General features: G+C 34.5%; 1 protein-coding gene across 2 annotated transcripts in view; it reads right to left on the reverse strand.

The window, feature by feature from the left end:
• The window catches only part of LOC106664799, a 138,983-nt gene that overhangs the window by 22,022 nt on the left and 101,088 nt on the right, over positions 1-15,873 (reverse strand). The window contains exon 1 of one of the 2 annotated variants that reach the window (XM_024228646.1): positions 14,371-14,639. The exons of the other annotated variant lie outside the window; for it this stretch is intronic. Within the exon in view, the coding sequence (XP_024084414.1) occupies positions 14,371-14,515 (145 nt within the window). The 5' untranslated portion in view covers positions 14,516-14,639. Of the gene's footprint in view, positions 1-14,370; positions 14,640-15,873 lie in introns of those variants that run through there. 2 annotated transcript variants of the gene reach the window in all.

Here is a 15,873-nt window from a genome sequence, read left to right on the forward strand (position 1 = left end):
TGGAACAGCAGTTTTAGCCAATTCGAAAATAACTTGAATTAATCGATCAATGAATTCGCAGATTTGAACGCAACAGGCACACTATTCGAATACGAGATGTCTCTACTTGCTTATATTGAATTTGATTCTTTTTTCTCAATGTCTGTCGATGTTTTATTGCAATACTGAGGCCACCAACTCTTGACATCCAAAATCGAGTCAGTATCAACGGTTCTTACCTCAAAATGGGGGAGTAAATTTTATCCAATCTTCTAACATGTTTGTTCACTGTTAAGTTCCTATCGCAAGGTATGAAACTGTCTGGAATGTTATCCGTCTTGTTCTCACTCAATATTTTTAATAAGGTTCTACGCCCAAAATAACGGTGTAATTTTAATCGTTTTTGACTCATTCGATAGCGCTTTGATACGGCTACAAAAGGATGTTCGTCACTCATTTCAGCCAATTTTGAAATCTTACCCTTTTTATACTCACCGATTCAATTTTTGTTAATATCAAGACAACAATAACCATTTCAACTCAACTGGCACTTTTCCAGTTGTTCGTAACAGTGCCAAATCAATGCTGCATTCATTCACAGGACAGAAACGGTTTGCTGACGATATAGTCTCAGTTTAATTGTACTGAATTATTTCCATAGATACGTGGGAGTTGCGAATCAATTAACACTTCAATTCAACGAACGATTTTTTTTAATAAACTTGAATTTATCGACTGTAGGTTTTATTGACTCACGCCACACAGCTTTTCTAAACAACAAGTTGAATTTATTTGCCTATGTACGTTGTTTAATAAAGAACAGTAGAAAATTTTTTCTACTTGTCTATGTTATAATATTATAATAAAAATAATATAAATATTAATAACTTATTTGTTATAATCCAATAATGTACAATTATATTACAACTGTTTGTACCATAATAAGTACCATTAGGGCATGGAAAATTCTTTCTGACAGAGGTGAATGAAAGCATAAACAGGGCAATAATTTACAAAATAGTGCAAAATGTGAATAGATTCACTAGTTTTCGTGGTCCTCTTGACCAATTAAAATCTTTCAATTAATTAAGATTTTTAGTTGAGATAAAAAAGGCAGTGTCACGAGCGGGATTCGAACCCACGATCTTCGGCTAGATACGACGCTAATCTACCACTTGAGCTACCGTGACCTCGATCCACTTGGACACTAATTTCCCATCTCAACCCCACTTTTTGAATTGTCCCTTCTTTTTGCCATTAATTAATTGAAAGATATTAATTGGTCAAGCGGACCACGAAAATTAGTGAATGTAATAAGTTAAATGAAGTATAAAATTAACTAGTCACCATTTATTCTAGAGATTGTTGTTACATTGTTTTATTCTGTAAAAATATTTATAATCAATCATAGACAAAAAATAATTTAATTGCATAAAAGAATCAAATAATCAACAACTTATATCACTTTGGAAAGTCAACATATTTGGCAGGTATCTTTGAAACATGTGTGGATGAAAAATGGCAAAATTTGAGATAAAATGATTAATATAATTGTGCGGAATCCACACTAAATCAATAACCTCATCTACATTCAAACTTTTTTTAAAATGAAAAACTCAAAATTGTATGTAACATTAATTTATTTCAGTTAATTAAGGCTTTAGTTGAGATAAAAAAGTCAGTGTCACGAGCCGGATTCGAACCGACCACCTTCGGCTAAATACGCCGCTGCGCTTCCACTTGAGCTCTCGTGACCTCGATCTACTTGGACACTAAATTCCCATCTCAACCCGACCTTTTGAATTGTCCCTCCTTTTTGCCTTTTTTCAAAGTTAGTGTCCGAGAGGATCGATGTCACGATAGCTCAAGCGGTAGAGTAGTGGCGTATCTAGCCGAAGGTCGGGGTTCGAATCTCGCTCGTGACACTGACTTTTGTATCTCAACTAAAAACCTTAATTAATTGAATGTGAATAGAGAACAAACGACTTCCAAAGAAGTTAGAGAAAAAGAAAAATGCATAAAGTAAAAACATTGAATAAATAAATAATAATAAAGAAAACAAATTGATATATAAAAACTAAATATTCATGTGTCTACAAAATGCTACAAGTGAAGCTGGCTTATAGTTTTACTTGTTATTAAATGGCCTCGGGAAAGGGAACCGCAGCCTAGGTAGAGCATGCGGATTTCATTTAAGGTTGTACATTGTGCAATGAAATTTAATACACCCTTTCTGACATTAGAGAAACTTAGTGCAAATGCAGAGGGTCCCTCAACCTAGGAGATGTATTTTAGCCCAAAATAATTCACATCTTGTTCCATCCCCTATCGTAGGTCAAGCACATTTACCTACTTATTATATTCAGACATACAGTGAAAAATAGAATTATCCAGATCCTTGCATAACAAAAACCTAAAGATGCCAGAGCAAGCCTCACAGACTCCACTCGATGACGAGTTCTCATTGTTGTAAGGAGAGAGTCAAAACTAGTGTTCCATGTGGGTATATAGTTACGATGGATATATTTGAAAATAGTGCATACCAGTAGGAAGACCAGAAATTATTGTGTTTATTACCCTTAGAGCAGTTGTTTTAAGGAGTCGAAAGTCATGGAGTTGAAGGATTTTCAGGATATACATAAAATGAAACTTACTGAAGTAGATCCATGGATTTTTAAATACAACATGCAGTTAAGGGTTAAAGAGTGTAGGCCAAGAAGATTTTCATAAAACACATCAGAATTTCCTCGACTATATCGTACTGTTGATATGACTCAACTTGGAAATCTTAGAAAAACACAAATCTAGATACAGCCCTAAATATGGTTAGTATAGATTTCAGGGGAATGTTATTATTTAACATTAGGTCATCCGAAATTCTGTTAAATTTTAAATCTTAGCCTAGATGATACCTGTTTCAAATGGAAGAAGAAACGAGAGCGTAAGAGTAACAATAATGTATTTATAGTGGTTCTCAATTTTAACAGGTAATCTCTTGTAAAAAGAAATAATTTTAAAAAACTGTCAGTGTTGGCAAGTTTGCCACTCTTTCTAAAAATGAAAGCCTTAAATTTGGCAAAGTGCTAAATTCCATTTCTCACAATACCATTCTAATATGGTTTAGGTTTCTCTGTAAACCTTTTAATAAGGTATTGGGGAATCAGGACTGTTCTTTCAAGATCAATGAACAAAAAATAGAAAAGGTAATTTTTCACAATATAATTGTTATTGCTCACAACTGTAAAAAATACCAGATATTCGTTTTTTTTGTTAAAATTAAACGAATAATTATTAAGCCAGAAAAGGATAGAAAATCTTCTTTTAAGTAAATAAAATTATTATTTACCCTGCCATTTAAGATATAGACTGAAAAGCGACGATAGAACGTTGCTACTATAAGTCGGCGCAGTTGACGGTGCCCGATGAAGGCAAAGAAGTATTTTTTACCCAGAAAAAAGGCTGCAGAATCCGAACGTGAAAAAATCCCCTTGCTAAGAGGCCACTCGTTCTTGTCCGGGGCGGAGCCGCACACCCGCACACTCACACTTCATTTTGAAAAAGTTACAACCGACTCTTTTATCCGCTAAGAACAACACATCGTCAGTATATATTAATGCTCTAACCTTAGTGTTGCCAACTCGAACAACGCCTTCAAGTTCAGAGGTAAGATCATCAAGGAAAAAATAGAAAACGGTAGGAATTAAAATACATCCCTGTCTAACCCCACAAGTTATAGGGAAAAATCTGAAATTCCCTCTATAGCAGAAGCAGTATCTCTGAATTAGCTCCTGAGAATGTTAATTACTTTGGTCGAAACTTCCAAACTGAATAATTGATCAGACTTGTATTTCACTTTTCTCACAGGCTCTCTCTCTCCATCTCTCTCTCTCTCTCTCTCTCTCTCTCTCTCTCTCTCTCTCTCTCTCTATTTCACTAAGACATACACTTGTGCTTTCCATCTAGTTTTATTTAGCAAATATCTCTCTCACTTTTACTTCCTTTCCACCATCTCTTTCCTTTAATCAGCCTTTTTTCTTTTCTTTAATCTCTTTTCCTAATCTACTACTTCTTTTCTCTCCCTTTTACCCTGCTTCTTTCTGGTTTTTCATGTACCCCTTTTAGATGCTTCTATTTTTGAAATCCAATAATTTATTTTTCTTCGTATCTCACTTCTTTTTTCGCTTTCTTCCAGGACATGGCCTATTTATCTATCTATCTTTTTTGAACAATAATAATTAAAAAACAACTCGGACTAACGTTTACTAAATTGAAATTCTTCGCGCTCGATAATTATTTCTTACTGAAAATAATATTTCGTTTTAAAAATGTAAAACGATAGATGTTCAAGGATAGAAATGATTCATCAATATTTAAAAAAATAGTACAGTATATTTGATAATCCATGATCGGAAAGTTATACAGAGAGTCAAAGTGAACAAAAAGTAAACGTTAAAAGGAAAGACACCGTTTGGTCAATATCTCATACAACATTCAACTGGGACCAATGTATTCCGCTCACTAGGCTGGACAAATTCGGAAATCAAAATAAATGGTATCCTTTTGTGGGTATATCTGTTGGGCGGGGGGTAAATGTAAGATTCGCGGATGATATAGTGCACATCTGTGAAAATAAAGACGAACTAGAGAAAATGACCGATAAAATGGCATAAAAAATACGATCAGTATATTTGAGTGGAAGGGAGTAGAAACAAAATTTTTTCATATCATCAAAATTATCTTTGTAATATTATACACTAACATTTATAAGGGACTAATAAACTTATATTTTCTTTATTAGTTGATTTATTGTTCATGTCATTTCAATCATATTTCAAACGAATCGCTTCGATTTCCTCACGCTTAATTCATAATTTGCCTGTTTCTGGCTTAAGCGCTAGTTAAATTGATTAAAAATTCAATTTAAATTAATGGGATTTTATAGGATATGGTATGACAACATGGTTTGTAAAAAGAGTGAAAACCGAAGGAGTTGTGTGTAAATAAGAGTTAATTGAGACGCATTCGTCTCGGCGGCACCTACGAACATCACGCAAGAAGGTGGCTGAAATATATATGAGCCGAAATCGTTTTATGGTGTAAAGCCGCCTGCGGAGACAAAATAGAGATCTTTCTTGTTGAGAACACTATCAATAATTCAGGGTTGTAAGGGAAGTGGTGCCAGTATGCAATACCGCCCTCTCTCCTTGGTAAATGTCTGACGATTTATTCTTAGCAAGGGGAAATTACGTTTTTTATTAAAGGGTAAGAATAAAACAAAACAAAAAGGAAGATAACGAAGAAAAGGGAAAAAAGAATATTTGCCAAATTGCATTGTGGAGTCGCCCGTGAGCAAACATTTCCCGAGGCGTTTTAGTTAAAAAAAAGTATGAAAACGGATTATTGTTCCTCCAGGGTGGAAATGTTTTTTCCCTTTTAAAGCTTATAGAGATATTAAAAATTTCAATTTTGCCGAGGGAAAAATAACTCTGGTTTATGACATACCAATGGTATCGAAAGCTGAATGATTTTGTTTTTGAACGAGAGAACAGCAACAATTCAAAAATGACAATATACAACTTAGTATTCTTTAAAGTTTTCTTTGTTCATAAACTTAGTACAAATAAACAATGTATTTTAATAATAACTTAAACATTAATAAAAATACTTCATAAAATCATCGCATTTAAGGAACAATTATTGTGAGTTTAACCTGGTGCTCTGGCCTAGCTTTTGACCTATTTTATGTTCATCACCAGGGCAAAACAATCCTAAATATATCTGCAGATTGACAAATTTAAGTTTTTTACAGGCTCAAATTTCCTTGAAGACCGACTCAGTCCCAACATTGCAAAGGACTGTAAATTTTTTTTCTTCAATGCAACTGTATGCACTTTTTATATTATTAGAGATAAATCACACAAAGACGCCATTCGATCTGCATTTTAGAAAGAAGTTAACTTCAACGAAATTAGATTTCACCTGTAAAAAGTTAAATTTGTCAATCTGTAGTCCTATTTATAATTGCATTGTTAGTTCCATATAGTTATATTGATTATTAATTCAATTATTCGGAAATTGTGAGATGCTGTCTGGTGTGATGTAGGTTTCAGAAAAACATTTTTTTTTTATCGTGCCAACGTTTCGATCTTTATTGAGAACATCTTCAAGGCTCAAAGTGTTTGTTTTTTGCGTAATTATGACATTCTTGCGTGTCGTGTTGAGAGGACATGATTATGACAAAATAATCATCGACTAACGGTCACTAATCACCACGCATTAATTCAATTGTACAAATATTTTTTTATAATTTGAAATTAAAATAGGCCCTGAAGATAACCTTAAAATAGGTCGAAAACCTGGCAGTAACAACTTAATTTGCTTTCTTCTTCAAACCATACCTTGATCGAGAGTGTTTGTGGGTTCAAAAGTGGTCGATATTTCTAATGCTGAAAAACTGTAATTTGGCCGTGATCGATTATTTTGATTTACTACATATAAGAAATGCCAAAACACCTGACAGACCGACCATGCTAGGAAAAGTGGACGAAAATGAAAAGTCTGTAGAGTGTTTATATAAATAAACTTTTGTTCACTTTATTATATACTTTTGCATAACTTTTAAAGTGAATAGAAAGAAAAAACCGTCATTTTTTAGAGTGAATAAAAAGCGGTGCTATAGTGTTTGCATGCGCGGTCAAAATAAGAAACATTTTTCCGACTTTGAACTTTTTAACGGTAAATTCGAAGTACAAAATGTGTGGACATTTTATCGATTACAATAAAAATGGCCCAAACAAAATATTTTTTAAATCTAGTATGTAAGTAATTTTTTGTTAAACTAAAAATACCATTTATTTTTATGCCATATATTTTAACTGCTAATGTTTCGGGCCCCTTCCTTTCCCTCTTCAGAGCTATAATGTTTTAGTATAATAAATAAACATTTCTTTTTAACAAAAACAGTAAGAAATCATTCTTTATGTACATAAGTCACTATTTAATTAAGTTTAGTTAGGGTTCACGTGAACCAAAAATTAGGTGTTTTATAATACAATATCTTATCTTAAAAATTCAAACTCACAGAAAACACATAAAAACAAGTGCTATCGAAAAATAGACAAAATTGATTTAACAACCGCCGGACCCCACCAAGGAATTTTTTTTATAGCTTATTGTACTCTCCATCCTGGTTCCATCCTGGTTCCATTTTGGTGTGCAGGTGTTCTTCCACCACAAAACTCGAAGGGGGTCAGATCCGAAAATAGGATCCTTGAGATCCGATCCTTGACCTTCTATTGATGAATGCCGTGACAACCGTTTCCTTATTCGTCAAAAACAAAACCCAGAGGCAACGGTGGGAATCGAACCCACGACCGTGGGGTTGACTAGCCGAAAGCGTGACGCCAACGATTTTCAATTATTTTCTTTAATTGATAGTTTTTCCTACATTTCTCGAGCCATTACGGATATTGTATGTAATTACGTATTTTGGACGAAAAAAACAAACAACAGTATTCGATCTATCAACAGTTTACTTTTGGACATTTTTAATGATTTGTTGTGTAATGTCACCAATTCGAACAACGCAAATAGATTTTATAATTTAAATTTATACCTAGAACACACATTCGTAAATGCAAAGAGGCAAAATATTGATGATGGTGTCAAAATAGCATACAATTGGAAGAAGGGCCAGTGATTTTTCACATGTCCGAAAACCTGTTGAGACCGGACGGTGTATATCCATCACTGCTCGTACATACATCTCGCCGCATAGAGAATCCGAGAGGGGACGAAATTAATTAGAAGGATCGATTTCCAATTTTAATTGGACCCGGGTAGGATCGAGTCAAGTGAACGCATCATGGTTCGAGGGTCATCCGTCATGGTATTGTCGCAAAAAAAGACAAAAAATTAAAATACTTGATTAGGAAAAAATATGATGGAGAAACGTTTTGACAGCTCGCGGCCGACATGCGAAACGCCCTCATCAATTTCGGAGGCTGCGTTAATTGCCCCTGTCGGAAATATAAAACCTGCCCCTCCTTAACTTTAGGCAAGAAAGGTTCTTTAATTACCAAGAGAACTTTTATTTGCCCTCTGAGTTTTAGACAGAGGGGGCAGGTGAGACCTTCGAATTACAAGAGGAAAGATTACCTTTCATAAATATTACTATTTACAATTTTTATTAAAATATTTAAAAATTAATTAAATTGTCCAGAGTTTTTAACTTTTAATACATACATTGTTTCATTTACGTGGGTTTTTTGTCATGGTTGTGCGTTTTATTTATTTTTTTGTTCAATTTGTGGGGAGAAGACTAATGAACCTTTCTTTAACCTTTACATTTCCTTATCGAATTTAATCATTTTTTAAAAGAAAAAAAGATTGACCAATTTTTGAAATACTGTAAGGAATGTAAAAATCTAAGCATTTATAGTTCATTCTCTGTAGATGCGATCTTCATTATATAAGCCCATGTTATGCTGATTTTTTCTCAGATGCCAGCGGCCAGTTAATAGTTCTGTCACTACTTTGAATCTGGCCCTTTCCAACTGCACCAATGAGTTTGCCATTCGTGGTGAGGTTAGTTTTAATACACGTTTACAGTATCTGGCGCCCCAAGAATTTATGCACTTCTCCTATTGTTTTATTTGGATCCAAATACTCTCGACACGACACGCAAGAATGGCACAATTAAACAGAAGACTAACACTTTGAGCCCTGAAAATGATCTCAATTAAGATCGAAACGTTGGCACGATGAAGAAAATGTTTTTCTGAAACCTACATCACACCAGACCGCATCTCACGATTTCTGAATAACTAAGCGATTATATTATTTTAAAATTCAACATTTGAACAACAAGTTCAAGAGTTCAACATTTGAATACCAATTTTGGATATAAGAAGGTGCTATTTTTAGGTTTAGTTAGGTTAGCTTTCCTTAGATTTGATTTAAGGTTAGAGGTAGATGCGGAGCAAGTTAGGTTATGTTAGTGGTAAGGTCTATATTGCGCTGGGGTTAGCATAGATTTGGATTGGTTAATTTAATATAATTGGGTAAGGGTTAGAACTAGAGTTAGGGACGGTACAGATGAGGTGAGGTAGGGCAAAGATCAGAATAGATTTTGTCAGGTTAGGATTTGAGTTAGAGTTAGGTACGGAACAGGTTAAGTGTTAAGAACGGTTAAGATACGGTCTGATCTCACGATTTCTAAATAAATATCGATTAACGATCACTAATCACCACTCACTTATAAAATAAGTCATTGTCGAGCCATAATAGAGTATTTCCAAAAACATTGGTCTTTTTTTTCATACATTCACATCTATATACATTTCATACATTCTATTAGGTACTGAATATTCCTCCATCGACCTGCATACAATAAGAAACTAATATAATTGGGGTCGATGGGGTACTTTTATAAATATTCCGCCATCGACCCCAGTCACGTACACAGCTTGAGAGGCGATCGGGTTGCTATTCCACCATAAGCCCCGCCCCATTCACTCTAATAAATACTCACTCCACTCATTCGTTCAAAACACATATTTTGAAGGCTATATAAACATATTTGTTGTTCTTATTATATATATATATATATATACTGCTGGGGAAAAATTAAAAAAAAAAAACCTACGAGGTTCTCCTTGGGTTCGATACACTTTTTCAACCTTGTAAAGTAGATTTCATCAAGAAAAGTTCAAAAAATGTAAAAGTGAGTATGTCCTTGGAATATTAATAAAATAATGAAACTTTGATTAAATTATCGAAAATTTTGATGGAGAAGTTTGAACGAGCCATGAAAGAGTATTTAAAAAAAATGGGTTCTTGCCATTTGTCATTCTTTGAGCAGTTACGGTGCACTGAGAATCGCAAATTTTTCAACATAAAATCTTTTGGAAAACTTGATATATTTTGTGTAATAAAGGTGTAGTGGCCACTTGTAGCTACCACACGTTACCGCTAGATGCCACTACGACTTATGCAATGTTCTCGCCCTCCACTCTGCAGCCAATCCGAGTAGAGCTCTTCACTATATAAGCAGGGGCACTGCCTCGCTGGAAGCAGTCTCGTCGGCTCGACGAGATCTCAACAATCACTAATGTAACAGCAGACTCGTCAACCCGACGAGATCTCACCAAACACTAATGCAACCATGTAACTCGTCAACCACGACATCGGCAACAACGACAGCAGTCTCGTCTGCCCGACGAGGTCTCTTACATCACTAATAATCGACTACGCTAGACTCGTCAATCCGACGAGTCATCACTAAAGGAACACCGTCGACGACAGTAAGTACTCGCAGCATTAGCCTGATCTCGCCTTCTAAACAGCCGACTTGGCCGTAAACGCCAACTGCTGCCCCTCGGCTAATTGCTGTACTCCAATACCTTCGGCCTCTGTGGAGTCAAACGACTCACGGCCCCCGGACCTCAGCCAACGGTTTACTCATGGTCACAGACCACCACCAACGGCACCACGCACACGGTCTCGGCCTCGATTCATCGTCACGGTTTCTCTCAAAACAACACCGGCCCTTATCAGGGCCACAAAACTCCCCGTCACTAAAAAAGTTCAGATTTGTATTTTAATAACTCCAAAGTTGAGAAATTACGATTTTATGTTCAAAAAATCTGATTTTAGACTAAAATTATAAAAACTTTAACATCACAGGAACGATTGAAAACAGGAAACTCATTCAAGTGGCACTGTCCTACGCTTAACTAAGTGAATCCACCTTAGCAGTATTGACATTTATCAATAACCTGTAAATGTTACCCACCAATTCAACATTATCTGCGGTGCTTTTGGGTGTGATGAAGTTATAATGTTTAGATTATCTAAATCCATTTTTTGTCACTAAATTTGAAGCACGTCGGTTATGATGAAACGAGAATATTTAAAAGTTACACTGTGTTCATTGAGCCGATTAACGTTAACTCGATGGAGGTAAATTTTTTACTCTTGTAATCTGCATGGCTTTATGTTTCCACGAAAAAAATCCCCCATCTCTTCACTACGAGTGATAGCAGCTGTCAGTTTAAAAAACCATACAGTGTTTTCCACATCAAACCGATCAACTGCTTGGAATAAATAATCATGTTTTATGCTTTTTCCATGTTGTACCTCATAAACGATTACAACATCGCCTTGGCTACAACAATACAAATCTATAATTGAGAAAAGTCGTGTAATCGGGTGGAAACCGGAGATGGTCCCCGATGCACAATATCATACTGTTTCCAGATCGATTCCGTACGTAATTGGCTTTACTTTTATTGACTTATAAACAAGCCAAGCCGATATTTATGAACCGTGTCAATTGTTCCAGTTGATGGAGCCCTACATCAAAAACGTTTATTTCATAATATTCAAAAGTTCAAAAGAAAACTTCATTTTTCTATTCTATACCAATTGCTTAATTAATTGTAGTTATTTTTTTGTGCGGTTACATGCGATAGAGATAATTAATTAGTGACCGAGTTTGAGTTTATTTGTAGGTACTTAATAATTGAACATAAAATTGATATTTCTTTTAATTAAATAAATAGAGAAATAGAAATAGAGCAGAGAGATTGAAATATAAATAATTATAAAAGTAAATTATTCAATCAGTACAGTGTATCATAATTTTGTATATATTTCCATTATATGAATTAGAAAAACCGATAAATTATTACATATTCAACAAATAATCATGAATAAAAATAGAGGAAGAGGAAAAATGTATGTTTAGGGAGAGGAACAGAAATCGATAGATAGAGAGAAAAATAAAGAGGTAGAGCGAGAGAGAGAGAGAGAGAGAGAGAGAGAGAGAGAGAGAGAGNAGAAGGAGTGAGTGAGTGAGAGAGGGGGGATTGAGTGAGTGAGTGAGTGAGAGAGGGGGGATTGAATGAGTGAGTGAGTGAGAGAGAGAGAGAGAGAGAGAGAGAGAGAGAGCGAGAGTGAGTGAGAAAGTACAAGAAAGGGAGAGTTAGAAGTAGGTAGTAAGGTTGAAATTCAGAATGAGTGCCAAATTTTTTAACCATAAGCTCTACTTTCATTCAATGCAATGATTACAGTTTTCCTTCTACTTCTTAAAATAAAAAACAACGATCTACCTACATTTTTAACAACAGCTGTAACATATCCAATAGCTTTTATGAAAACTGTTGAAAACCAGTTGAAAAAAGGTTCAGTACTCATAAAAAGTATTCTAGTTTGGAAAAGATTTTTTTCACTACAATGTAATAAACATTGATTTGAAACCTTACAATAATTTAAGTGCTTAGGTTAAACTTGTAAATCTTACTTAAAACATTGAATTTTTTTCCAGAAATTAAATAATTATCGCTCTTTTTAGAAGTTGAGCTTATGTTAAAAAACTTGATTACATTTTTAATTGCACCCACTACACTGGTACCCTGACTTTTTGTAATTTTCAATTGTTTATGAGCAACCAGTCCAAATGTAATTACCAAATTATAGAAATTGAAATAACTGAGCTTTTAAGGATACTAAAATAATTTTTTCTTCAACAAATATGACAAAACTAATTTCCAACTAAGGCGCGTTTTTATAATTTTTGATGTTGGCTACACGTATTAATAATAATAATAAGTTTATTGCACACAAGAAAAAATAAAAAAAATTATATATAATTCAGACAAGAAAATAAACTTAATACGGCAAGGTAAAACCGTCGCCGGATTGGCTACACACATATTATTGAAATTTTATTTGGCTCTGTAATTATATTTGAAATTGAATTTTCCATTATAACCCTGATGATTCATTTAATTAATTATACAATGGAAACAGTTTAATTTTGAAAGCTTGAAATTTAAATAATTACGAACTAAATTTTATCAGCTTCTATTAAATATATAAATACTCAATTAATTATATGCAATTTTTTTCTCGAAATGAAAAACTTGCGGCATGGGCGATCGAAGTCACGGTTATTCAAGTGGTAGAGCAGCGGCGTATTGAGCCGAATGTCGTGGGTTCGAATCCAGCCTGTGACACAAATTTTTCATTTCGAGAAAAAAAATTGTGTATAGATAATTGAGTATTTATATATTTAATAGAAGCTGATAAAATTTAGTATTAATCTAGAATCACACCTGTGAATCGTACCCAGTCCCGCTAATCTACTACAATCGTTAATAAAAAAGTGTTTCTATATGAAGCCACGATTTGCTTATAATTAGAATAAAATCGGGTAGTCAAAATGAGAAGTTTGTGGCATGGGCGATCGAAGTCACGGTATATCAAGTGGTAGAGCAGCGGCGTATTGAGCCAAAAGTCGTGGGTTCGAATCCCGCCTGTGACACAAATTTTTCATTTCGAGAAAAAAATTGTGTTTAATTAATTGAGTAATTACAAACTGTATTTTTTAATTACAGGGTATTGCAGTATCAACAATTTTTAGTGTGCTGAAAAACCTCAAACCCAAAATAGAGACACATGGATGTAACCAAGATTACCAAAGTATCTGATAGTTCAAATTTAGAAAGCAACCAACACAGCCTTCAAAATAGGTTTGATTTATTAAAATGACAAATAGATGACAACTTCTTAAAAATTGATATGAATTTAAGATTATGTTATTCTAGGTTTTAACTAAGCCAGATTAGTTCAATGTTAATAATCCTTGGAATAGGGTTAGGGATAAAAGAGGCGGCCACAAGGATTTCCCCACCACGACCTGAGAAGATCTATTCTTCTCCCGTGTTTTTTTACAAATCACTTGCCAGCTTTAGATTGTTAATCAACCTCTAAAGCCTTGCCAGCGGATCCTTACTGTAGGATCTTCCTTGTGGCTTTTCGTTTCCTAGGTGCAAGAATCAGCACCTACCTAGACCATCACAAAACATAAAACATGTTCTGAGGTCTCCTCCTCTTCCCGGCAGAATGTGCACAGTGTTTCTTCTGTCTGTACTCCCATTGTTCCACCAGGTTTGAACTCATTGCGAATCCATTTTGCGATTTTCTTTTATGGCAAGATGCTAGAGCACTGTAGGGATATAGGGAGTCCATGTTGGCTCACTCTTTAGCCAACATGACAAGTTTTTCGTTGACTCATTGCCACGAATGTCCAGGGTCAAGTCATTTGTGTCGTTGACTTCCGCCAGGGCCTCCTAGGTCCAAACACTCTTTGCCTTCATCTCACATGAGGTAATAATTCGTTACATTTTATGCAATAGGTAAATGCTTAAAGATACAAGTATATTTTTTTGAAATTTGAAGTTATGTCCACTTTTGCAAATACAAAAATAAAGGGTTAACTTTTTTAACAATAAATAATATTGTGTGAAAAATATTTAACTAGAAAACTACCTTCCCTCTATCCCGCTTTGATATGAAAATAATTGAAACACACGTTATGTTACTTACGTGATTTAATTTGTATCAGAGTGGCTCCGACTGGATTAGCAGCGTATTTCGCTAGAGAAAGCCGGCGTCGAATCCAAGGAAGTTGTTTGTAATCACAACGGGATAAGTCCCATGTAGCGTGTTCACGTGTTTCGAGAACATCCATCTCTGAGCACCCATCCAGCCGGCCTTAGTTTATAATACCTTATTAGAATTTCACACTCCGCTATTCAGCGTGGGTTCACCGGCGGAAAACCTTGAAGAGGGCGTACTACTCGTTCAGCCGAGTGTGAAGGGTTGAGAAAAAAAAGCTCTAATAACGCTAGATATAAACAAAATTCCATTTTATCGTTAATTATTTTAAATGTTACTAAGGTACAGAACTTATAACTATATACTGACGGATAATACGCTTAAAAGAAACAATGGACAAAATGGTAAAATCAACCAGGATCGACAAAAAGGCCTTATGTCTTTCTGATAAATTTATAAATTTAAAAATTATAATATTTATCCAAGGGCAAGGACGACCGATTTTAATTATTTTTTATTGATGTTAGACCAAAAATATTAGCTTTTTTTCCCAGCATTCTTGCCAATGGACCAAAAGATACCAGAAAAAATACTTTAGCTGAACTAAGTTTTAAAACGTTGTTCCTTTTTATGTCTTTTATAGTTACTATTTATCAGTCGATTTTTTGCGTTTTACATCATATGAGAAGTTAATAAGCAAGATTGTATTAAACGAACTAAGTTGTATAAAAAGTTACAAAAAGCAAAATGCGCTTCCAGTAAAGTAGGTTAAAAATTATTATTCAGATCTATTGTATTATTTCCAAATTATTTATTAGTTGATTTATATTTAGAAATAATAATAATAATCAAAATAATTATGTATCGTCTTAGCTGTTAAAACGCCCTTAAAAATTAATAATAATAATCCATTAGATTTCGTGGTCCGATTGACCAAATAACTTTTTTCAATTAATTAATCTTTATGAAAGGAATTGGTTGACGAACAATTTGGGACACGAACGGAATTCGAACCCACGACGTTCGGCTAATTACGCCGCTGCTCTACCACATGAGCTATGGCGCCTTCGTTCCACTCGGACGCCAACTTCCCATCTCAACCCCTCTCCATTCAATTTTTCCTCCATTTTGTCATTTTTCAAATGTTGAGCATTATATTCGATTCTCTGCGACAAATGAAATAATAATTATGTATGGTTTTAATCCATTTATGTTTAAGTGGTCAATTGACCAGGTTACTTCTTTCATTAATTATTCAGAAATCGTGAGATGCGGTCTGGTGTGATGTAGGTTTCAGCAAAACATTTTCTTTATCGTGCCAACGTTTCGATCTTTATTGAGATCATCTTCAGGGAGACACGCAAAAATGGCACAATTACGTAGAAAACCAACTCTTTGATCCATGAATTCTGACTAATTATCAATTTATAATTATATTAATTATTCTTTTTATGTAAGTTCTTGGTTGAGATAGAAAAGTCTGTGTCACGA

Source organism: Cimex lectularius, unplaced genomic scaffold (assembly GCF_000648675.2).
Source record: "Cimex lectularius strain Harlan isolate CLEC.00 unplaced genomic scaffold, Clec_2.1 scaffold191, whole genome shotgun sequence".
In the NCBI taxonomy this organism is placed as follows: Eukaryota; Metazoa; Arthropoda; class Insecta; order Hemiptera; family Cimicidae; genus Cimex; species Cimex lectularius.